General features: G+C 41.9%; 1 protein-coding gene across 1 annotated transcript in view; it reads left to right on the top strand.

Moving 5' to 3' along the window:
• Window positions 1–24,692, top strand: part of LOC128666850 (cytochrome P450 2C15) — a 100,402-nt gene that overhangs the window by 18,471 nt on the left and 57,239 nt on the right. Inside the window, exon 3 of the mRNA XM_053721652.1 lies at window positions 23,622–23,771. Within this exon, the coding sequence (XP_053577627.1) occupies window positions 23,622–23,771 (150 nt within the window). The remainder of the gene's footprint in view (window positions 1–23,621; window positions 23,772–24,692) is intronic.

Genomic DNA, 24,692 nt, shown 5'->3' with positions numbered 1-24,692 from the left:
TGAGGCCCACCCCTTTTTTATGTCCTTTATGATTTTTTTTGTATAAAGCACAATTATTTCTAAATTCCTTTGTTGATGCTTTTTACTCCTTTCTTTATCACCCTACTACTTGTCTATTCGTTAAACTGAATTGTGGGTGTGGTGAGGGGTGTATTTATAGGCATTGTGAGGTTTGGGAAACTTTGCTCCTCCTGGTAGGATTGTATATCCCATACGTCACTAGCTCATGGACTCTTGCCAATATGAAAGAAATGAATTTATCATGTAAGTTCTTACATAAATTATGTTTTTTTTTTCTTTCATGATTCAGATAGAGCATGCAATTTTAAACAACTGTCCAATTTACTTCTATTATCAATTTTGCTTCATTCTCTTAGTATCTTTTGTTGAGTGAGCTTGGGTGTCTATAGTCATATTGTAGAACTCCAAACTTACCGCTAGATTTAGAGTTCTGCGGCCAAAGGGGTGCGTTAGCTACGCGTGCTTTTCTCCTGCACCTTTTAAATACCGCTGGTATTTAGAGTTCACAGAAGGGCTGCGTTAGGCTCCAAAAAGGGAGCGTATAGCATAATTTACCGCCACTGCAACTCTCCATACCAGCGGTGCTTACGGACGCGGCCAGCTTCAAAAACGTGCTCGTGCACAATTCCCCCATAGGAAACAATGGGGCAGTTGGAGCTGAAAAAAAAACCTAACACCTGCAAAAAAGTAGCGTTCAGCTCCTAACGCAGCCCCATTGTTTCCTAAGGGGAAACACTTCCTACAAATGCACCTAACACCCTAACATGTACCCTGAGTCTAAACACCCCTAACCTTACACTTATTAACCCCTATTCTGCCACCCCCGCTATCGCTGACCCCTGCATATTTTTTTTAACCCCTAATCTGCCGCTCCGTACACCGCTGCCACCTACGTAATCCCTATGTACCCCTAATCTGCTGCCCCTAACACCGCCGACCCCTATATTTTATTTTTAACCCCTAATCTGCCGCCCCCAACATCGCCGCCACCTACCTACACTTATTAACCCCTAATCTGCCGACCGGACCTCACCGCTACTATAATAAAGTTATTAACCCCTAATCCGCCTCACTACCGCCTCAATAACCCTATAATAAATAGTATTAACCCCTAATCTGCCCTCCCTAACATCGCCGACACCTAACTTCAAGTATTACCCCCTAATCTGCCGACCGGACCTCACTACTAAAGCCTAAAGATAAGTCTAACCCTAACCCTAACACCCCCCTAAGTTAAATATAATTTTTATCTAACAAAATAAATGAACTCTTATTAAATAAATTATTCCTATTTAAAGCTAAATACTTACCTGTAAAATAAACCCTAATATAGCTACAATATAAATAATAATTATATTGCAGCTATTTTAGGATTAATATTTATTTTACAGGCAACTTTGTATTTATTTTAACCAGGTACAATAGCTATTAAATAGTTAAGAACTATTTAATAGCTACCTAGTTAAAATGATTACAAAATTACCTGTAAAATAAATCCTAACCTAAGTTACAATTAAACCTAACACTACACTATCAATAAATTTATTAAATAAAATACCTACAAATAAATACAATTAAATAAACTAACTAAAGTACAAAAAATAAAAAAGAACTAAGTTACAAAAAATAAAAAAATAATTTATAAACATTAGAAAAAGATTACAACAATTTTAAGCTAATTACACCTACTTCTTGGATGACGTAATTTAAAGTAACCGTCATTCGGCGAGTAGGCGTCGGTAGAGGAGGATGGAAGAAGATGGCTCCGCTCCGGATGGATGAAGATTGAAGATGCCGCTTGATAGAAGACTTCAGCCCGATGATGGACCTCTTCAGCGCCCACTTGGATCAAGACTTCAGCCCGATGATGGACCTCTTCAGCCCGATGATGGACTTCTTCAGCCCCTGCTTGGGCTTGGATGAAGACTTCGGAGGCTCCTCTGGACGGATCGGTGATACCCGGCGTGGTGAAGATAAGGTAGGGAGATCTTCAGGGGCTTAGTGTTAGGTTTATTTAAGGGGGGTTTGGGTTTTATTAGAGGTATGTGGGTGGTGAGTTGTAATGTTGGGGGGGGGTATTGTATGTTTTTTTTTACAAGCAAAAGAGCTGAATTCTTTGGGGCATGCCCCGCAAAAGGCCCTTTTAAGGGCTGGTAAGGTAAAAGAGCTTTTCTATTTGTATTTTAGAATAGGGTAGGGCATTTTTTTTATTTTGGGGGGCTTTGTTATTTTATTAGGGGGCTTAGAGTAGGTGTAATTAGCTTAAAATTGTTGTAATCTTTTTCTAATGTTTGTAAATTATTTTTTTATTTTTTGTAACAGTTCTTTTTTTATTTTTTGTACTTTAGTTAGTGTATTTATTTGTATTTATTTGTAGGTATTTTATTTAATTAATTTATTGATAGTGTAGTGTTAGGTTTAATTGTAACTGTTTTTTTTTTTGGAATATAGATTAGTGTATTTAACTGTATTTTAGTTGAGATCATTGTAGTTTATTTAATTAATTTATTGATAGGGTTAGGTGTAATGGTAACTTAGGTTAGGATTTATTTTACAGGTAATTTTGTAATTATTTTAACTAGGTAGCTGTTAAATAGTTCTTAACTATTTAATAGCTATTGTACCTGTTTAAAATAAATACAAAGTTGCCTGTAAAATAAATATTAATCCTAAAATAGCTACAATATAATTTATATTGTAGCTATATTAGGGTTTATTTTACAGGTAAGTATTTAGCTTTAAATAGGAATAATTTATTTAATAAGAGTTAATTTAGTTTGTTAGATAAAAAAACTGAATTTATGTTTACCTGATAAATTTCTTTCTCCTACGGTGTGTCCGGTCCAAGGCTTCATCCTTACTTGTGGGAATATTCTCTTCCCTAACAGGAAATGGCAAAGAGAGCACAGCAAAAGCTGACCATATAGCTCCCCCTCTGGCTCCGCCCCCCAGTCATTTGACCGACGGTTAGGAGAAAAAAGGAGAAACTATAGGGTGCCGTGGTGACTGTAGTGTACAGAAATAAAATTTTTTAAACCTGACTAAAAGCCAGGGCGGGCCGTGGACCGGACACACCGTAGGAGAAAGAAATTTATCAGGTAAGCATAAATTCTGTTTTCTCCTACATTGGTGTGTCCGGTCCACGGCTTCATCCTTACTTGTGGGAACCAATACCAAAGCTTTAGGACACGGATGAAGGGAGGGAACAAGTCAGGTTACCTAAACGGAAGGCACCACGGCTTGCAAAACCTTTCTCCCAAAAACAGCCTCCGAAGAAGCATAAGTATCGAATTTGTAAAATTTGGCAAAAGTATGCAGAGAAGACCAAGTCGCTGCCTTACAGATCTGATCAACAGAAGCCTCGTTCTTGAAGGCCCATGTGGAAGCCACAGCTCTAGTAGAGTGAGCTGTAATTCGTTCAGGAGGCTGCCGTCCGGCAGTCTCATAAGCTAATCGGATGATGCTTTTCAGCCAAAAAGAAAGAGAGGTAGCAGTAGCTTTCTGCCCTCTCCTCTTACTAGAATAAACGACAAACAAAGATGATGTTTGTCTGAAATCCTTTGTTGCTTCTAAATAGAATTTTAAAGCACGGACTACATCTAGGTTGTGTAACAAACGTTCCTTCTTTGAAACTGGATTCGGACATAGAGAAGGAACAACTATTTCCTGGTTAATATTCCTGTTGGAAACTACTTTTGGAAGAAAACCAGGCTTGGTACGTAAAACTACCTTATCTGTATGGAATACCAGATAGGGAGAAGTACACTGCAAAGCAGTTAATTCAGAAACTCTTCTAGCAGAAGAAATAGCAACCAAAAACAGAACTTTCCAAGATAGTAACTTAACATCTATGGAATGCAAAGGTTCAAACGGAACCCCTTGAAGAACTGAAATAACTAAGTTTAGACTCCATGGAGGAGTCATAGGTCTGTAAACAGGCTTGATTCTGACTAACGCCTGTACAAACGCTTGTACATCTGGCACGGCTGCCAGACGCTTGTGCAACAAGACAGACAGAGCAGATATCTGTTCCTTTAGAGAACTAGCTGACAGACCTTTCTCCAAACCCTCTTGGAGAAAGGAAAGAATCCTAGGAATTTTGATTTTACTCCAAGAAAATCCCTTGGATTTGCACCAACGGATATATTTGTGCCATATCTTATGGTAAATCTTTCTAGTCACAGGCTTTCTGGCTTGAACCAGAGTATCTATAACTGAATCTGAAAACCCATGCTTAGATAGAATCAAGCGTTCAATTTCCAAGCAGTCAGTTGCAGAGAGACTAGATTTGGATGTTCGAATGGACCTTGTACTAGAAGATCCTGTCTCAAAGGTAGCTTCCATGGTGGAGCCGATGACATATTCACCAGGTCTGCATACCAAGTCCTGTGTGGCCACGCAGGAGCTATTAGAATCACTGAGGCCTTCTCCTGTTTGATCCTGGCTACCAGCCTGGGAAGGAGAGGGAACGGTGGAAACACATAAGCTAGATTGAACGACCAAGGCGCCACTAATGCATCCACCAGTGTCGCCCTGGGATCCCTGGATCTGGGCCCGTATCGAGGAACTTTGAAGTTCTGACGAGACGCCATCAGATCCATATCCGGAGTGCCCCATAGTTGAGTTAACTGGGCAAAGACCTCCAGGTGGAGTTCCCACTCCCCCGGATGGAAAGTCTGACGACTCAAATAATCCGCCTCCCAGTTGTCTACTCCTGGGATGTGGATTGCAGATAGGTGGCAGGAGTGATCCTCCTCCCATTTGATGATCTTGGATACCTCTGCCATCGCCAAGGAACTCTTGTTCCCCCCTGATGATTGATGTACGCTACAGTTGTCATGTTGTCCGACTGAAATCTTATGAATCTGGCCTTCGCTAGGTGAGGCCAGGCCAGGAGCGCATTGAATATCGCTCTCAGTTCAAAAATGTTTATCGGGAGAAGGGACTCTTCCCGAGACCATAGACCCTGAGCTTTCAGGGAGTCCCAGACTGCGCCCCAGCCTAAGAGATTGGCGTTGGTCGTGACGATGACCCACTCTGGTCTGCGGAAACTCATTCCCTGAGACAGGTGATCCTGAGTCAACCACCAGCGGAGTGAGTCTCTGGTTACCTGGTCTACTTGAATCTGGGGAGACATGTCTGCATAATCCCCATTCCACTGTTTGAGCATGCACAGTTGCATTGGTCTTAGATGAATTCGAGCAAAAGGAACCACGTCCATTGCTGCAACCATTAATCCTATTACCTCCATGCACTGAGCTATGGAAGGCTGAGGAATAGATTGAAGAACTTGACAATCGTTTAGAAGTTTTAATTTTCTGACCTCTGTCAGAAAAATCTTCATTTCTACAGAATCTATTATTGTTCCCAGAAAAGGAACCCTTGTGGACGGGGACAGGGAACTCTTTTCTACGTTCACCTTCCACCCGTGAGACCAGAGAAAAGCTAATACAATGTCTGTATGAGCCCTTGTTCTGGAAAGGAACGACGCTTGGATTAGGATGTTCACCTAAGTAAGGTGCCACCGCAATGCCCCTCGGTCTTAGAACCGCTAGTAGGGACCCTAGCACCTTTGTGAAAATTCTGGGAGCAGTGGCTAAACCAAACGGAAGAGCCACAAACTGGTAATGTTTGTCCAGAAAGGCGAACCTTAGGAACTGATGATGATCTTTGTGGATAGGAATATGTAGGTACGCATCCTTTAAGTCCACGGTAGTCATGTATTGACCCTCCTGGATTGTTGGTAAAATCGTCCGAATGGTTTCCATTTTGAATGATGGAACTCTGAGGAATTTGTTTAAAATTTTTAAATCCAGAATTGGCCTGAAAGTTCCTTCTTTTTTGGGAACTACGAACAGGTTTGAGTAAAAACCCAGTCCTTGTTCCGCTGTTGGAACTGGGTGAATCACTCCCATCTTTAATAGGTCTTCTACGCAATGTAAGAATGCCTGTCTCTCTATCTGGTCTGAAGATAAGCGAGACATGTGGAACCTTCCCCTTGGAGGAAGTTCCTTGAATTCTAGAAGATACCCCTGAGAGACTATTTCTAGTGCCCAGGGATCCGGAACATCTCATGCCCAAGCATGAGCAAAGAGAGAAAGTCTGCCCACTACTAGATCCGGTCCCGGATCGGGGGCTACCCTTCATGCTGTCTTGGTAGCAGCCGCAGGCTTCTTGGCCTGTTTACCCTTGTTCCAGCCTTGCATTGGTTTCCATGCTGGTTTAGGCTGGGAATTGTTACCCTCTTGTCTAGAGGCTGCAGAGTTAGGAGAAGGTCCGTTCCTGAAATTGCGAAAGGGACGAAAATTTGATTTGTTCTTAGCCTTGAAAGGCCTATCCTGTGGGAGGGCATGGCCCTTTCCCCCAGTGATGTCTGAAATAATCTCCTTCAATTCTGGCCCGAAAACCCGAAAAGGGTCTTACCTTTGAAAGGAATATTAAGCAGTCATAGGTCTGTAAACAGGCTTGATTCTGACTAACGCCTGTACAAACGCTTGTACATCTGGCACGGCTGCCAGACGCTTGTGCAACAAGACAGACAGAGCAGATATCTGTTCCTTTAGAGAACTAGCTGACACACCTTTCTCCAAACCCTCTTGGAGAAAGGAAAGAATCCTAGGAATTTTGATTTTACTCCAAGAAAATCCCTTGGATTTGCACCAACGGATATATTTGTGCCATATCTTATGGTAAATCTTTCTAGTCACAGGCTTTCTGGCTTGAACCAGAGTATCTATAACTGAATCTGAAAACCCATGCTTAGATAGAATCAAGCGTTCAATTTCCAAGCAGTCAGTTGCAGAGAGACTAGATTTGGATGTTCGAATGGACCTTGTACTAGAAGATCCTGTCTCAAAGGTAGCTTCCATGGTGGAGCCGATGACATATTCACCAGGTCTGCATACCAAGTCCTGTGTGGCCACGCAGGAGCTATTAGAATCACTGAGGCCTTCTACTGTTTGATCCTGGCTACCAGCCTGGGAAGGAGAGGGAACGGTGGAAACACATAAGCTAGATTGAACGACCAAGGCGACAATAATGCATCCACCAGTGTTGCCCTGGGATCCCTGGATCTGGACCCGTATCGAGGAACTTTGAAGTTCTGACGAGACGCCATCAGATCCATATCCGGAGTGCCCCATAGTTGAGTTAACTGGGCAAAGACCTCCAGGTGGAGTTCCCACTCCCCCGGATGGAAAGTCTGACGACTCAAATAATCCGCCTCCCAGTTGTCTACTCCTGGGATGTGGATTGCAGATAGGTGGCAGGAGTGATCCTCCTCCCATTTGATGATCTTGGATACCTCTGCCATCGCCAAGGAACTCTTGTTCCCCCCTGATGATTGATGTACGCTACAGTTGTCATGTTGTCCAACTGAAATCTTATGAATCTGGCCTTCGCTAGGTGAGGCCAGGCCAGGAGCACATTGAATATCGCTCTCAGTTCAAAAATGTTTATCGGGAGAAGGGACTCTTCCCGAGACCATAGACCCTGAGCTTTCAGGGAGTCCCAGACCGCGCCCCAGCCTAAGAGACTGGCGTTGGTCGTGACGATGACCCACTCTGGTCTGCGGAAACTCATTCCCTGAGACAGGTGATCCTGAGTCAACCACCAGTGGAGTGAGTCTCTGGTTACCTGGTCTACTTGAATCTGGGGAGACATGTCTGCATAATCCCCATTCCACTGTTTTTTTTTTTGGAATATAGATTAGTGTATTTAACTGTATTTTAGTTGAGATCATTGTAGTTTATTTAATTAATTTATTGATAGGGTTAGGTGTAATGGTAACTTAGGTTAGGATTTATTTTACAGGTAATTTTGTAATTATTTTAACTAGGTAGCTGTTAAATAGTTCTTAACTATTTAATAGCTATTGTACCTGTTTAAAATAAATACAAAGTTGCCTGTAAAATAAATATTAATCCTAAAATAGCTACAATATAATTTATATTGTAGCTATATTAGGGTTTATTTTACAGGTAAGTATTTAGCTTTAAATAGGAATACTTTATTTAATAAGAGTTAATTTAGTTTGTTAGATAAAAAAACAGAATTTATGTTTACCTGATAAATTTCTTTCTCCTACGGTGTGTCCGGTCCAAGGCTTCATCCTTACTTGTGGGAATATTCTCTTCCCTAACAGGAAATGGCAAAGAGAGCACAGCAAAAGCTGACCATATAGCTCCCCCTCTGGCTCCGCCCCCCAGTCATTTGACCGACGGTTAGGAGAAAAAAGGAGAAACTATAGGGTGCCGTGGTGACTGTAGTGTACAGAAATAAAAATTTTTAAACCTGACTAAAAGCCAGGGCGGGCCGTGGACCGGACACACCGTAGGAGAAAGAAATTTATCAGGTAAGCATAAATTCTGTTTTCTCCTACATTGGTGTGTCCGGTCCACGGCTTCATCCTTACTTGTGGGAACCAATACCAAAGCTTTAGGACACGGATGAAGGGAGGGAACAAGTCAGGTTACCTAAACGGAAGGCACCACGGCTTGCAAAACCTTTCTCCCAAAAACAGCCTCCGAAGAAGCATAAGTATCGAATTTGTAAAATTTGGCAAAAGTATGCAGAGAAGACTAAGTCGCTGCCTTACAGATCTGATCAACAGAAGCCTCGTTCTTGAAGGCCCATGTGGAAGCCACAGCTCTAGTAGAGTGAGCTGTAATTCGTTCAGGAGGCTGCCGTCCGGCAGTCTCATAAGCTAATCGGATGATGCTTTTCAGCCAAAAAGAAAGAGAGGTAGCAGTAGCTTTCTGCCCTCTCCTCTTACTACTAGAATAAACGACAAACAAAGATGATGTTTGTCTGAAATCCTTTGTTGCTTCTAAATAGAATTTTAAAGCACGGACTACATCTAGGTTGTGTAACAAACGTTCCTTCTTTGAAACTGGATTCGGACATAGAGAAGGAACAACTATTTCCTGGTTAATATTCCTGTTGGAAACTACTTTTGGAAGAAAACCAGGCTTGGTACGTAAAACTACCTTATCTGTATGGAATACCAGATAGGGAGAAGTACACTGCAAAGCAGTTAATTCAGAAACTCTTCTAGCAGAAGAAATAGCAACCAAAAACAGAACTTTCCAAGATAGAAACTTAACATCTATGGAATGCAAAGGTTCAAACGGAACCCCTTGAAGAACTGAAATAACTAAGTTTAGACTCCATGGAGGAGTCATAGGTCTGTAAACAGGCTTGATTCTGACTAACGCCTGTACAAACGCTTGTACATCTGGCACGGCTGCCAGACGCTTGTGCAACAAGACAGACAGAGCAGATATCTGTTCCTTTAGAGAACTAGCTGACAGACCTTTCTCCAAACCCTCTTGGAGAAAGGAAAGAATCCTAGGAATTTTGATTTTACTCCAAGAAAATCCCTTGGATTTGCACCAACGGATATATTTGTGCCATATCTTATGGTAAATCTTTCTAGTCACAGGCTTTCTGGCTTGAACCAGAGTATCTATAACTGAATCTGAAAACCCATGCTTAGATAGAATCAAGCGTTCAATTTCCAAGCAGTCAGTTGCAGAGAGACTAGATTTGGATGTTCGAATGGACCTTGTACTAGAAGATCCTGTCTCAAAGGTAGCTTCCATGGTGGAGCCGATGACATATTCACCAGGTCTGCATACCAAGTCCTGTGTGGCCACGCAGGAGCTATTAGAATCACTGAGGCCTTCTCCTGTTTGATCCTGGCTACCAGCCTGGGAAGGAGAGGGAACGGTGGAAACACATAAGCTAGATTGAACGACCAAGGCGCCACTAATGCATCCACCAGTGTCGCCCTGGGATCCCTGGATCTGGGCCCGTATCGAGGAACTTTGAAGTTCTGACGAGACGCCATCAGATCCATATCCGGAGTGCCCCATAGTTGAGTTAACTGGGCAAAGACCTCCAGGTGGAGTTCCCACTCCCCCGGATGGAAAGTCTGACGACTCAAATAATCCGCCTCCCAGTTGTCTACTCCTGGGATGTGGATTGCAGATAGGTGGCAGGAGTGATCCTCCTCCCATTTGATGATCTTGGATACCTCTGCCATCGCCAAGGAACTCTTGTTCCCCCCTGATGATTGATGTACGCTACAGTTGTCATGTTGTCCGACTGAAATCTTATGAATCTGGCCTTCGCTAGGTGAGGCCAGGCCAGGAGCGCATTGAATATCGCTCTCAGTTCAAAAATGTTTATCGGGAGAAGGGACTCTTCCCGAGACCATAGACCCTGAGCTTTCAGGGAGTCCCAGACTGCGCCCCAGCCTAAGAGATTGGCGTTGGTCGTGACGATGACCCACTCTGGTCTGCGGAAACTCATTCCCTGAGACAGGTGATCCTGAGTCAACCACCAGCGGAGTGAGTCTCTGGTTACCTGGTCTACTTGAATCTGGGGAGACATGTCTGCATAATCCCCATTCCACTGTTTGAGCATGCACAGTTGCATTGGTCTTAGATGAATTCGAGCAAAAGGAACCACGTCCATTGCTGCAACCATTAATCCTATTACCTCCATGCACTGAGCTATGGAAGGCTGAGGAATAGATTGAAGAACTTGACAATCGTTTAGAAGTTTTAATTTTCTGACCTCTGTCAGAAAAATCTTCATTTCTACAGAATCTATTATTGTTCCCAGAAAAGGAACCCTTGTGGACGGGGACAGGGAACTCTTTTCTACGTTCACCTTCCACCCGTGAGACCAGAGAAAAGCTAATACAATGTCTGTATGAGCCCTTGTTCTGGAAAGGAACGACGCTTGGATTAGGATGTTCACCTAAGTAAGGTGCCACCGCAATGCCCCTCGGTCTTAGAACCGCTAGTAGGGACCCTAGCACCTTTGTGAAAATTCTGGGAGCAGTGGCTAAACCAAACGGAAGAGCCACAAACTGGTAATGTTTGTCCAGAAAGGCGAACCTTAGGAACTGATGATGATCTTTGTGGATAGGAATATGTAGGTATGCATCCTTTAAGTCCACGGTAGTCATGTATTGACCCTCCTGGATTGTTGGTAAAATCGTCCGAATGGTTTCCATTTTGAATGATGGAACTCTGAGGAATTTGTTTAAAATTTTTAAATCCAGAATTGGCCTGAAAGTTCCTTCTTTTTTGGGAACTACGAACAGGTTTGAGTAAAAACCCAGTCCTTGTTCCGCTGTTGGAACTGGGTGTATCACTCCCATCTTTAATAGGTCTTCTACGCAATGTAAGAATGCCTGTCTCTCTATCTGGTCTGAAGATAAGCGAGACATGTGGAACCTTCCCCTTGGAGGAAGTTCCTTGAATTCTAGAAGATACCCCTGAGAGACTATTTCTAGTGCCCAGGGATCCGGAACATCTCTTGCCCAAGCCTGAGCAAAGAGAGAAAGTCTGCCCACTACTAGATCCGGTCCCGGATCGGGGGCTACCCTTCATGCTGTCTTGGTAGCAGCCACAGGCTTCTTGGCCTGTTTACCCTTGTTCCAGCCTTGCATTGGTTTCCATGCTGGTTTAGGCTGGGAATTGTTACCCTCTTGTCTAGAGGCTGCAGAGTTAGGAGAAGGTCCGTTCCTGAAATTGCGAAAGGGACGAAAATTTGATTTGTTCTTAGCCTTGAAAGGCCTATCCTGTGGGAGGGCATGGCCCTTTCCCCCAGTGATGTCTGAAATAATCTCCTTCAATTCTGGCCCGAAAACCCGAAAAGGGTCTTACCTTTGAAAGGAATATTAAGCAGTCATAGGTCTGTAAACAGGCTTGATTCTGACTAACGCCTGTACAAACGCTTGTACATCTGGCACGGCTGCCAGACGCTTGTGCAACAAGACAGACAGAGCAGATATCTGTTCCTTTAGAGAACTAGCTGACACACCTTTCTCCAAACCCTCTTGGAGAAAGGAAAGAATCCTAGGAATTTTGATTTTACTCCAAGAAAATCCCTTGGATTTGCACCAACGGATATATTTGTGCCATATCTTATGGTAAATCTTTCTAGTCACAGGCTTTCTGGCTTGAACCAGAGTATCTATAACTGAATCTGAAAACCCATGCTTAGATAGAATCAAGCGTTCAATTTCCAAGCAGTCAGTTGCAGAGAGACTAGATTTGGATGTTCGAATGGACCTTGTACTAGAAGATCCTGTCTCAAAGGTAGCTTCCATGGTGGAGCCGATGACATATTCACCAGGTCTGCATACCAAGTCCTGTGTGGCCACGCAGGAGCTATTAGAATCACTGAGGCCTTCTACTGTTTGATCCTGGCTACCAGCCTGGGAAGGAGAGGGAACGGTGGAAACACATAAGCTAGATTGAACGACCAAGGCGACACTAATGCATCCACCAGTGTCGCCCTGGGATCCCTGGATCTGGACCCGTATCGAGGAACTTTGAAGTTCTGACGAGACGCCATCAGATCCATATCCGGAGTGCCCCATAGTTGAGTTAACTGGGCAAAGACCTCCAGGTGGAGTTCCCACTCCCCCGGATGGAAAGTCTGACGACTCAAATAATCCGCCTCCCAGTTGTCTACTCCTGGGATGTGGATTGCAGATAGGTGGCAGGAGTGATCCTCCTCCCATTTGATGATCTTGGATACCTCTGCCATCGCCAAGGAACTCTTGTTCGCCCCTGATGATTGATGTACGCTACAGTTGTCATGTTGTCCGACTGAAATCTTATGAATCTGGCCTTCGCTAGGTGAGGCCAGGCCAGGAGCACATTGAATATCGCTCTCAGTTCAAAAATGTTTATCGGGAGAAGGGACTCTTCCCGAGACCATAGACCCTGAGCTTTCAGGGAGTCCCAGACCGCGCCCCAGCCTAAGAGACTGGCGTTGGTCGTGACGATGACCCACTCTGGTCTGCGGAAACTCATTCCCTGAGACAGGTGATCCTGAGTCAACCACCAGCGGAGTGAGTCTCTGGTTACCTGGTCTACTTGAATCTGGGGAGACATGTCTGCATAATCCCCATTCCACTGGTTTTTTTTTTTGGAATATAGATTAGTGTATTTAACTGTATTTTAGTTGAGATCATTGTAGTTTATTTAATTAATTTATTGATAGGGTTAGGTGTAATGGTAACTTAGGTTAGGATTTATTTTACAGGTAATTTTGTAATTATTTTAACTAGGTAGCTGTTAAATAGTTCTTAACTATTTAATAGCTATTGTACCTGTTTAAAATAAATACAAAGTTGCCTGTAAAATAAATATTAATCCTAAAATAGCTACAATATAATTTATATTGTAGCTATATTAGGGTTTATTTTACAGGTAAGTATTTAGCTTTAAATAGGAATAATTTATTTAATAAGAGTTAATTTAGTTTGTTAGATAAAAAAACAGAATTTATGTTTACCTGATAAATTTCTTTCTCCTACGGTGTGTCTGGTCCAAGGCTTCATCCTTACTTGTGGGAATATTCTCTTCCCTAACAGGAAATGGCAAAGAGAGCACAGCAAAAGCTGACCATATAGCTCCCCCTCTGGCTCCGCCCCCAGTCATTTGACCGACGGTTAGGAGAAAAAAGGAGAAACTATAGGGTGCCGTGGTGACTGTAGTGTACAGAAATAAATTTTTTTAAACCTGACTAAAAGCCAGGGCGGGCCGTGGACCGGACACACCGTAGGAGAAAGAAATTTATCAGGTAAGCATAAATTCTGTTTTCTCCTACATTGGTGTGTCCGGTCCACGGCTTCATCCTTACTTGTGGGAACCAATACCAAAGCTTTAGGACACGGATGAAGGGAGGGAACAAGTCAGGTTACCTAAACGGAAGGCACCACGGCTTGCAAAACCTTTTTCCCAAAAACAGCCTCCGAAGAAGCATAAGTATCGAATTTGTAAAATTTGGCAAAAGTATGCAGAGAAGACCAAGTCACTGCCTTACAGATCTGATCAACAGAAGCCTCGTTCTTGAAGGCCCATGTGGAAGCCACAGCTCTAGTAGAGTGAGCTGTAATTCGTTCAGGAGGCTGCCGTCCGGCAGTCTCATAAGCTAATCGGATGATGCTTTTCAGCCAAAAAGAAAGAGAGGTAGCAGTAGCTTTCTGCCCTCTCCTCTTACTAGAATAAACGACAAACAAAGATGATGTTTGTCTGAAATCCTTTGTTGCTTCTAAATAGAATTTTAAAGCACGGACTACATCTAGGTTGTGTAACAAACGTTCCTTCTTTGAAACTGGATTCGGACATAGAGAAGGAACAACTATTTCCTGGTTAATATTCCTGTTGGAAACTACTTTTGGAAGAAAACCAGGCTTGGTACGTAAAACTACCTTATCTGTATGGAATACCAGATAGGGAGAAGTACACTGCAAAGCAGTTAATTCAGAAACTCTTCTAGCAGAAGAAATAGCAACCAAAAACAGAACTTTCCAAGATAGTAACTTAACATCTATGGAATGCAAAGGTTCAAACGGAACCCCTTGAAGAACTGAAATAACTAAGTTTAGACTCCATGGAGGAGTCATAGGTCTGTAAACAGGCTTGATTCTGACTAACGCCTGTACAAACGCTTGTACATCTGGCACGGCTGCCAGACGCTTGTGCAACAAGACAGACAGAGCAGATATCTGTTCCTTTAGAGAACTAGCTGACAGACCTTTCTCCAAACCCTCTTGGAGAAAGGAAAGAATCCTAGGAATTTTGATTTTACTCCAAGAAAATCCCTTGGATTTGCACCAACGGATATATTTGTGCCATATCTTATGGTAAATCTTTCTAGTCACAGGCTTTCTGGCTTGAACCAGAGTATCTATAACTGAATCTGAAAACCCATGCTTAGATAGAATCAAGCGTTCAATTTCCAAGCAGTCAGTTGCAGAGAGACTAGATTTGGATGTTCGAATGGACCTTGTACTAGAAGATCCTGTCTCAAAGGTAGCTTCCATGGTGGAGCCGATGACATATTCACCAGGTCTGCATACCAAGTCCTGTGTGGCCACGCAGGAGCTATTAGAATCACTGAGGCCTTCTCCTGTTTGATCCTGGCTACCAGCCTGGGAAGGAGAGGGAACGGTGGAAACATATAAGCTAGATTGAACGACCAAGGCGCCACTAATGCATCCACCAGTGTCGCCCTGGGATCCCTGGATCTGGGCCTGTATCGAGGAACTTTGAAGTTCTGACGAGACGCCATCAGATCCATATCCGGAGTGCCCCATAGTTGAGTTAACTGGGCAAAGACCACCAGGTGGAGTTCCCACTCCCCCGGATGGAAAGTCTGACGACTCAAATAATCCGCCTCCCAGTTGTCTACTCCTGGGATGTGGATTGCAGATAGGTGGCAGGAGTGATCCTCCTCCCATTTGATGATCTTGGATACCTCTGCCATCGCCAAGGAACTCTTGTTCCCCCCTGATGATTGATGTACGCTACAGTTGTCATGTTGTCCGACTGAAATCTTATGAATCTGGCCTTCGCTAGGTGAGGCCAGGCCAGGAGCGCATTGAATATCGCTCTCAGTTCAAAAATGTTTATCGGGAGAAGGGACTCTTCCCGAGACCATAGACCCTGAGCTTTCAGGGAGTCCCAGACTGCGCCCCAGCCTAAGAGATTGGCGTTGGTCGTGACGATGACCCACTCTGGTCTGCGGAAACTCATTCCCTGAGACAGGTGATCCTGAGTCAACCACCAGCGGAGTGAGTCTCTGGTTACCTGGTCTACTTGAATCTGGGGAGACATGTCTGCATAATCCCCATTCCACTGTTTGAGCATGCACAGTTGCATTGGTCTTAGATGAATTCGAGCAAAAGGAACCACGTCCATTGCTGCAACCATTAATCCTATTACCTCCATGCACTGAGCTATGGAAGGCTGAGGAATAGATTGAAGAACTTGACAATCGTTTAGAAGTTTTAATTTTCTGACCTCTGTCAGAAAAATCTTCATTTCTACAGAATCTATTATTGTTCCCAGAAAAGGAACCCTTGTGGACGGGGACAGGGAACTCTTTTCTACGTTCACCTTCCACCCGTGAGACCAGAGAAAAGCTAATACAATGTCTTTATGAGCCCTTGTTCTGGAAAGGAACGACGCTTGGATTAGGATGTTCGCCTAAGTAAGGTGCCACCGCAATGCCCCTCGGTCTTAGAACCGCTAGTAGGGACCCTAGCACCTTTGTGAAAATTCTGGGAGCAGTGGCTAAACCAAACGGAAGAGCCACAAACTGGTAATGTTTGTCCAGAAAGGCGAACCTTAGGAACTGATGATGACCTTTGTGGATAGGAATATGTAGGTATGCATCCTTTAAGTCCACGGTAGTCATGTATTGACCCTCCTGGATTGTTGGTAAAATCGTCCGAATGGTTTCCATTTTGAATGATGGAACTCTGAGGAATTTGTTTAAAATTTTTAAATCCAGAATAGGCCTGAAAGTTCCTTCTTTTTTGGGAATTACGAACAGGTTTGAGTAAAAACCCAGTCCTTGTTCCGCTGTTGGAACTGGGTGTATCACTCCCATCTTTAATAGGTCTTCTACGCAATGTAAGAATGCCTGTCTCTTTATCTGGTCTGAAGATAAGCGAGACATGTGGAACCTTCCCCTTGGAGGAAGTTCCTTGAATTCTAGAAGATACCCCTGAGAGACTATTTCTAGTGCCCAGGGATCCGGAACATCTCTTGCCCAAGCCTGAGCAAAGAGAGAAAGTCTGCCCACTACTAGATCCGGTCCCGGATCGGGGGCTACCCTTCATGCTGTCTTGGTAGCAGCCGCAGGCTTCTTGGCCTGTTTACCCTTGTTCCAGCCTTGCATTGGTTTCCATGCTGGTTTAGGCTGGGAATTGTTACCCTCTTGTCTAGAGGCTGCAGAGTTAGGAGAAGGTCCGTTCCTGAAATTGCGAAAGGGATGAAAATTTGATTTGTTCTTAGCCTTGAAAGGCCTATCCTGTGGGAGGGCATGGCCCTTTCCCCCAGTGATGTCTGAAATAATCTCCTTCAATTCTGGCCCGAAAACCCGAAAAGGGTCTTACCTTTGAAAGGAATATTAAGCAGTTTTGTCTTGGACGACACATCCGCCGACCAAGATTTTAGCCAAAGCGCTCTATGCGCCACTATAGCAAAACCTGAATTTTTCGCCGCTAATTTAGCCAATTGAAAAGCGGCATCTAAAATAAAGGAATTAGCCAACTTTAGTGCGTGAATTCTGTCCATGAGCGAATTTTCTAGTTCCTCGAACCAAAAAGACGCCGCCGTGGTGACAGGAATAATGCACGAAATTGGTTGGAGAAGGAAACCTTGCTGAACAAATATCTTTTTAAGCAATCCTTCCAATGTTTTATCCATAGGATCTTTGAAAGCACAACTGTCCTCAATGGGAATAGTTGTGCGCTTAGCCAATGTAGAAACTGCCCCCTCAACCTTAGGGACTGTTTGCCATGCGTCCCTTCTGGGGTCGACAATGGGGAACATTTTCTTAAATATAGGAGGTGGGACAAAAGGTATACCTGGTTTCTCCCACTCCTTGGTCACTATGTCCGCCACCCTCTTGGGTATCGGAAAGGCATCAGCGTGCACAGGGACCTCTAAGAATTTGTCCATTTTGCACAATTTCTCTGGAATCACTAAAGAGTCACAATCATCAAGAGTAGTTAGCACCTCCTTAAGTAGGGCGCGGAGATGTTCTAACTTAAATTTAAATGCCACGATATCAGGTTCTGCCTGCTGAGAAACTTTTCCTGAGTCAGAAATTTCTCCCTCAGACAGACCCTCCCTCACTGCCAATTCAGACTGGTGTGAGGGTATAACAGATAAATTATCGTCAGCGCCCACTTGCTCATCCTCTGTATTTAAAACTGAGCAATCACGCTTTCTGGGAAATGCTGGCAGTCTGGATAAGAGATTTGCTATAGAATTATCCATTACTGCAGTTAATTGCTGCATAGTAACAAGCATTGGCACGCTAGATGTACTAGGTATCGCCTGCGCGGGCATAACTGGTGTTGACACAGAAGGAGAGGATGATGAGCTATCCCCACTACCTTCATTTGAAGAATCATCTTGGGCAACCTTATTAAATGTGACAGTACTGTCCTTACTTTGTTTGGACGCCATGGCACAATTTGAACATACATTTAAAGGGGGAACCACCTTGGCCTCCATACACACAGAACATATGCTATCTGAAGGTATAGACATGTTAGACAGACTTTGGCAGGCTATTAATGCAATAAAACCGTTTTTAAACAAAACCGTTACTGTCTCTTTAAATAATAAAAAGAGCACACTTTATTTCTGAATGTTTGAAAAACTATGAAGGAAATATCCTTCATACACCCTAATGCTTTGAAAGTATTGCACACCAAATTTCAAGTCTCTAACCCCTTAAATGAGCAAACCGGAGCTAATTGTTCAATTTACCAGTTTAAACCCACTACAGTCCCAGCCACAGCCTTTGCTGCGGCTTTTACCTTCCTTGGGGGTTATTCACCACAGAAATAAGCCTTCTTGAATTCGTTTTTATGGTCACAGGACCCTCTCACATGAAGCTGCATGCACTGCTTCTAGAAGTAACTGCGCAACTGAGGCGTGAAAATGAGGCCTCCTCCCTCTGCATACCAGAGTGAAGGGGCCTTCCTGATTAGATTAGGTGTCTAAACAACTGCCAGGCATAATAAAAACGTTCCCAAAAGTGTTTCAAAGTCACAAAACACTCCAAAAGTCATATAAATATTATATAAATCAATCGATTTAGCCCACAATAGTGTCAACCAGTATAGAGCCCATTTATAAGCCTTCATTCTGTTATGAGTCTAAGAAAATGGCTTACCGATCCCATAAGGGAAAAATGACAGTCTTCTAGCATTACTATGTCTTGTTAGAAAAGAGACTAGTCATACCTGGAGCAGAAAAGTCTGCAAACTGTTCCCCCCAACTGAAGTTCTCTGGTTTCAACAGTCCTGCGTGGGAACAGCAATGGATTTTAGTTACTGTTGCTAAAATCATACTCCTCTTTTAACAGAACTCTTCATCACTTTCTGTTGTAGAGTAAATAGTACAAACCGGCACTATTTTAAAATAACAAACTCTTGATAGAAGAAATAAAACTACAACTAACACCACATACTCTTTACCATCCCCGTGGAGATGCTACTTGTTCAGAGCGGCAAAGAGAATGAATGGGGGGCGGAGCCAGAGGGGGAGCTATATGGACAGCTTTTGCTGTGCTCTCTTTGCCATTTCCTGTTAGGGAAGAGAATATTCCCACAAGTAAGGATGAAGCCGTGGACCGGACACACCGTAGGAGAAAGAAATTTATCAGGTAAACATAAATTCTGTTTTTTTATCTAAAAAAATAAATTAACTCTTATTAAATAAATTATTCCTATTTAAAGCTAAATACTTACCTGTAAAATAAACCCTAATATAGCTACAATATAAATTATATTGTAGCTATTTTAGGATTAATATTTATTTTAAGGCAACTTTGTATTTATTTTAAACAGGTACAATAGCTATTAAATAGTTAAGAACTATTTAACAGCTACCTAGTTAAAATAATTACAAAATTACCTGTAAAATAAATCCTAACCTAAGTTACAATTAAACCTAACACTACACTATCAATAAATTAATTAAATAAAATACCTACAAATAAATACAAATAAATACACTAACTAAAGTACAAAAAATAAAAAAAGGATGAAGCCCTGGACCGGACACACCAATGTAGGAGAAATTATATTTAACTTAGGGGGGTGTTAGTGTTAGGGTTAGACTTAGCTTTAGGGGTTAATAAATTTAATAGAGTAGCGGTGAGGTCCGGTCGGCCGATTAGGGGTTAATACTTGAAGTTAGGTGTCGGCGATGTTAGGGAGGGCAGATTAGGGGTTAATACTATTTATTATAGGGTTATTGAGGCGGGAGTGAGGCGGATTAGGGGTTAATAAGTGTAGGTAGGTGGCGGCGATGTTGGGGGCAGCAGATTAGGGGTTAATAAATATAATATAGGGGTCGGCGGTGTTAGGGGCAGCAGATTAGGGGTACATAGGGATAACGTAGGTTGCGGCGGTGTGCGGTCGGCAGATTAGGGGTTAATAAGTGTAGGTAGGTGGCGGCGATTTTGGGGGCAGCAGATTAGGGGTTAATAAATATAATATAGGGGTCGGCGGTGTTAGGGGCAGCAGATTAGGGGTACATAGGGATAACGTAGGTTGCGGCGGTGTGCGGTCGGCAGATTAGGGTTTAAAAAAAATTATTAGAGTGGCGGCGATGTGGGGGGACCTCGGTTTAGGGGTACATAGGTAGTTTATGGGTGTTAGTGTACTTTAGAGCACAGTAGTTAAGAGCTTTATGAAACGGCGTTAGCCCGGAAAGCTCTTAACTCCTGGCTTTTTGCTGCGGCTGGAGTCTTGTCGTTAGAGTTCTAACGCTCACTTCACCCAAGACTCTAAATACCAGCATTAGAAAGATCCCATTGAAAAGATAGGATACACAATTGACATAAGGGGATCTGCGGTATGGAAAAGTCACGGCTGGAAAGTGAGCGTTAGACCCTTTCCTGACTGACTCTAAATACCAGCGGGCGGCCAAAACCAGTTTAGGAGCCCCTAATGCTGGTTTTGACGGCTAACGCCAAACTCTAAATCTAGGCGTTAGTATCTCAGGCTTATTCCTTGATTACCAGTCACTTCCCCACTGCATACAAAGGTAACAGTTCAATTAAACCTTTTAATTAAAACTGACCTTTATTTTTATGTGATCCCAATAGATACAGCACCTCAACACCTTAGTCCTAGTGCACGCTGGAAGGGTTACTGCAGGCATCCAAAGATAGTCATCCAAATTCCAAAAGAATCAACAGCACCAAGGATATATTCACAACTTTATTGAAACATCTGGGTGAGACAGATATTATAAGCAATGTTTCGGGTTAACAACCCTTAATCATGCTATTAAGTCTACACCAGAATTTTTATTGTTTTAAAAGATAGATAATCCCTTTATTACCCATTCCCTAGTTATGCATAACTAACAGTTATATAAATACACGTTTTACCTCTGTGATTATTTTTTACCTAAGCCGCTGCAGACTGCCCACTTATTTCAGTTCTTTTGACAGACTTGCATTTTAGCCAATCATTGCGGGCTTCTAGGAACTCCAATTGCATGAACACAGTGTTATCTATATGACACACATTAACCAACACCCTCACATGCCCTATCTGAATCATGAAAGTTTATTTTGGACTAGACTGTCCCTTTAAGGGTTGTTAACCCGAAACGTTGCTTATAATATCTGTATGACCCAGATGTTCCAATAAAGTTGTGAATATATCCTTGGTGCTGTGGATTCTTTCTTTTAATGTAACAAGAGTCCAACACTGAAATGTATTCTTAGTAATGCTTACAATAATGTAACAATAATAACATTTATAGTTTATACATGTAAATGTTACATCAAATATTGCAGCGTCAGCTAGTGGCCAAAAGACAAAAATGTATTACATTTTGTTAAAATAAACAAAACAAAAAAATTTACTTAAAGGGACACTGAATCCAAATTTTTTATTTTGTGATTCAGATAGAGCATGACATTTTAAGCAACTTTCTAATTTACGCCTATTATCAAATTTTCTTCATTCTCTTGGTATCTTTATTTGAAATGCAAGAATGTAAGTTTAGATGCCGGCCCATTTTTGGTGAACAACCTGGGTTGTCTTTGCTGATTGGTGGATACATTCATCCACCAATAGAAAAGTGCTGTCCATAGTTCTGAACCAAAAAAAAGCTTAGATGCCTTCTTTTTCAAAGATAGCAAGAGAACGGAAAAAAATGATAATAGGAGTAAATTAGAAAGTTGCTTAAAATTGCATGCTCTATCTGAATGACGAAACAAAAAAATTGGGTTTAGTGTCCCTTTAATGAAATACTCAACATAATAATTATTGTATAGAATTAAATTCAAATCAAATTGGGTGGATTAGTGCGCGCTAAAGGAAGGTATTGCTAAACACTACTCTAAAGATACAATCTCTGTATGTGTCAAATACAAGTTAATAACCAAATAGTGAAGCCAAAGCTTCAAGATAGAGAAAGTGCGCTAACAAGCTGAAAGTATACACACCATATAAGGAATTGAAGTGAAAATTTAATAAACATATAGAATAAGATACACAAAATATATACACTAAAAATAGGGACGTCTCCCTGTAATGTAAATACAACTAGGAAAAAATCCTAATGAAAAAACAGGTTAAAACCTATAAATGATGAATAATGCAGATACTAATTGATAATCTATGACATAAAAAAGATATAGCATAAAAATGATAATTAAAAGATATGGCATAACAGTGATATCATAAAATAAAATAAAACTTAAAAGACAAGCACCAAGTTCATATGTATCAACACAGTGCAGGTGGCCGTATGCAAATGAATGCCGATATTGGAACAGTGGAAAGAAAATAACGGCTTGTACCACAAATAGATACAGTTTACTGTACTGTAAGTCAAGAGAGTGTTCAGCTTTGGCTTCACTATTTGGTTATAGAATTAAATTCACATGGGTCCCTTTATTGTAGAAGTATAAATGCAGCCACACTAGATTAATAGGATTTATGCAGAATATTTCATGAAGTTGTTTTTAAATTTAGGGTAAAACATTTATTAATAACTGTGGTGAATTTTAATAAATATTCTGGAAATGACTTTAACATACCTTCTAACATTTGTGGATGGCTATTTAAAGACTCAGGAGATTGAGGGGGACTCGTCACCATTTTATGGGAGGAGCTATGTCAGGAGAGGTGGGTTATGGGTTGGATAGTGGGTGTGATCATAGGTTTGATTGGTGTGTTGCTGGGTGTGTCTGGGAGGTCAATGGACTAACCCAGAGGTGATCAACCTTGGCCCTTCAGAGGTTTAGAAACTTTATTTCCCATGATGCTCAGCCAGTTTAAAGTGTTAGAGCATCATTAGAAATTTAGTTCCAAAAACTCTGAAGGGCTAAGGCTGATCATACCTGAGCTAAGGAAATCCTGCCATATGGCGGGTCTCAGCATGACAAAACTCTAAATGCGGGACTGTTCTGCACAAATAGGGACCATTGGCAGCTCTGCTTTAACTTTCATAGTCAATACCAGACTGGAGTAAATCAGGAGTATATTTTTACTTTACTAAAAATTCCCATAAACTCTGTTAACCGATTAACACTGTTAAGACATTCCATGCCATGTTAAAGGCATTGGGCTTTAACACCGTTAGGACGGTATGGAACGTCCTACCTTTTTTGGCGTCCAGCACCCCCCTGCTTCAATGAAGATTTGCTTGAGAGACGTTCCTAGCACCGGAAGCAGTCCTCAAGGATCTGATCCTAGCTCTCGAATCACGTGATCACATCGCGGTCATATGATTTCCCTTTTCCCTGTAATGTTTATGTCTAAACTTTATTCTAATCATTAACATTTGCCCCCGTCATAAAGGAGTTAAATGGTGAGTACCTTCTGTTTCATGAGTGTCTGCTAAAACAATGAAACACTTTTGTGATTGGAGCAGTAAAACTTTATTTTCTCCTTGTAAGTCACAAACACATCTTTTCTAATGCTCAATATGTAATCAGAAGTCTTTTTAGGATATTAAAGTGTTAACTCATGTTCAGTAACCCTGATGATATAGTTGTTAAATTATTTTCAGGCATCCTCTTTAGCAATGGGGATCGTTGGAAAACCATGCGTAGATTCTCTCTCATGACACTGAGGAATTTTGGCATGGGGAAGAGAAGTATTGAGGAGAGAATTCAGGAGGAAGCACAGTGTCTGGTGGATGAGATCAAAACTCACAAAGGTTGGTGAAGTAATTGGCGATATGGGCAAAGGCAGAGAAACATGGTGGGTAAGGAACTTAAAGGGACAGTCAAGTCAAAATTAAACTCTCACGACTCAGATAGGGTACACAATTTTATACAACTTTCAAGTTAACTTTTAACATCAAATTTGCTTTGTTCACTTGCTATTCTTTGTTTAAAGCTTAACCTAGGTAGGCTCATATGCTAATTTCTAAGCCTTTAAATGCCACCTCTTATCTCAGTGCAGTTTGACAGTTTTTCACAGCTAGACGGCACTAGTTCATGTGTGCCATATAGATAGCATTGTGCTAATTCCAGTTGAGTTATTTATGAGTCAGCCCAGATTGGCTAAAATGCAAGTCTGTCAAAAGAACTGAGATAAGGGGCAGTCTGCAGAGGCTTAGATACAAGGTAATCACAGAGGTAATACATGTATAAATATCACAGTGTTGGTTGTGCAAAACCGGGGAGTGGGTAATAAAGGGATTATCTATCTTTTTAAACAATAACAATTTTCAAGTAGCCTGTCCCTTTAATGTTAAAGGATGAAGATATGTTGTAAGAAAGAAAGTAAGAAGGGAGGAAGGAATGAAAAAAAGATGTGCATTGGCAATTAAGATATATAGGAAGGCTACAGTTGTTGGAGATTTTCCTTTTTAATGTTATTAAATATATATGTGTATTTTCTTGGTTTCTTAAGGATATGCCCATTTAAATAGAGTGACCCTGCAGAAAGAGCAGACCTGTTCATGTTTTTGTGCACACAGTCTAATAGTTAGGCTATAAACTGCTAATTAAGGCTGGGGAGTTAAATGAGCAAAAACAACTCTTTCAGTTATAAAAATATCCTCTCTCTTTTCCACTCCCTATTTGGAAATTAATTAACGCTCAGCCAGATTACGAGTTGTGCGTTATGAGTG

Source organism: Bombina bombina, chromosome 7 (assembly GCF_027579735.1).
Source record: "Bombina bombina isolate aBomBom1 chromosome 7, aBomBom1.pri, whole genome shotgun sequence".
NCBI classification, from domain to species: domain Eukaryota; kingdom Metazoa; phylum Chordata; class Amphibia; order Anura; family Bombinatoridae; genus Bombina; species Bombina bombina.
This window is presented reverse-complemented; position numbering and strand designations above follow the sequence as displayed.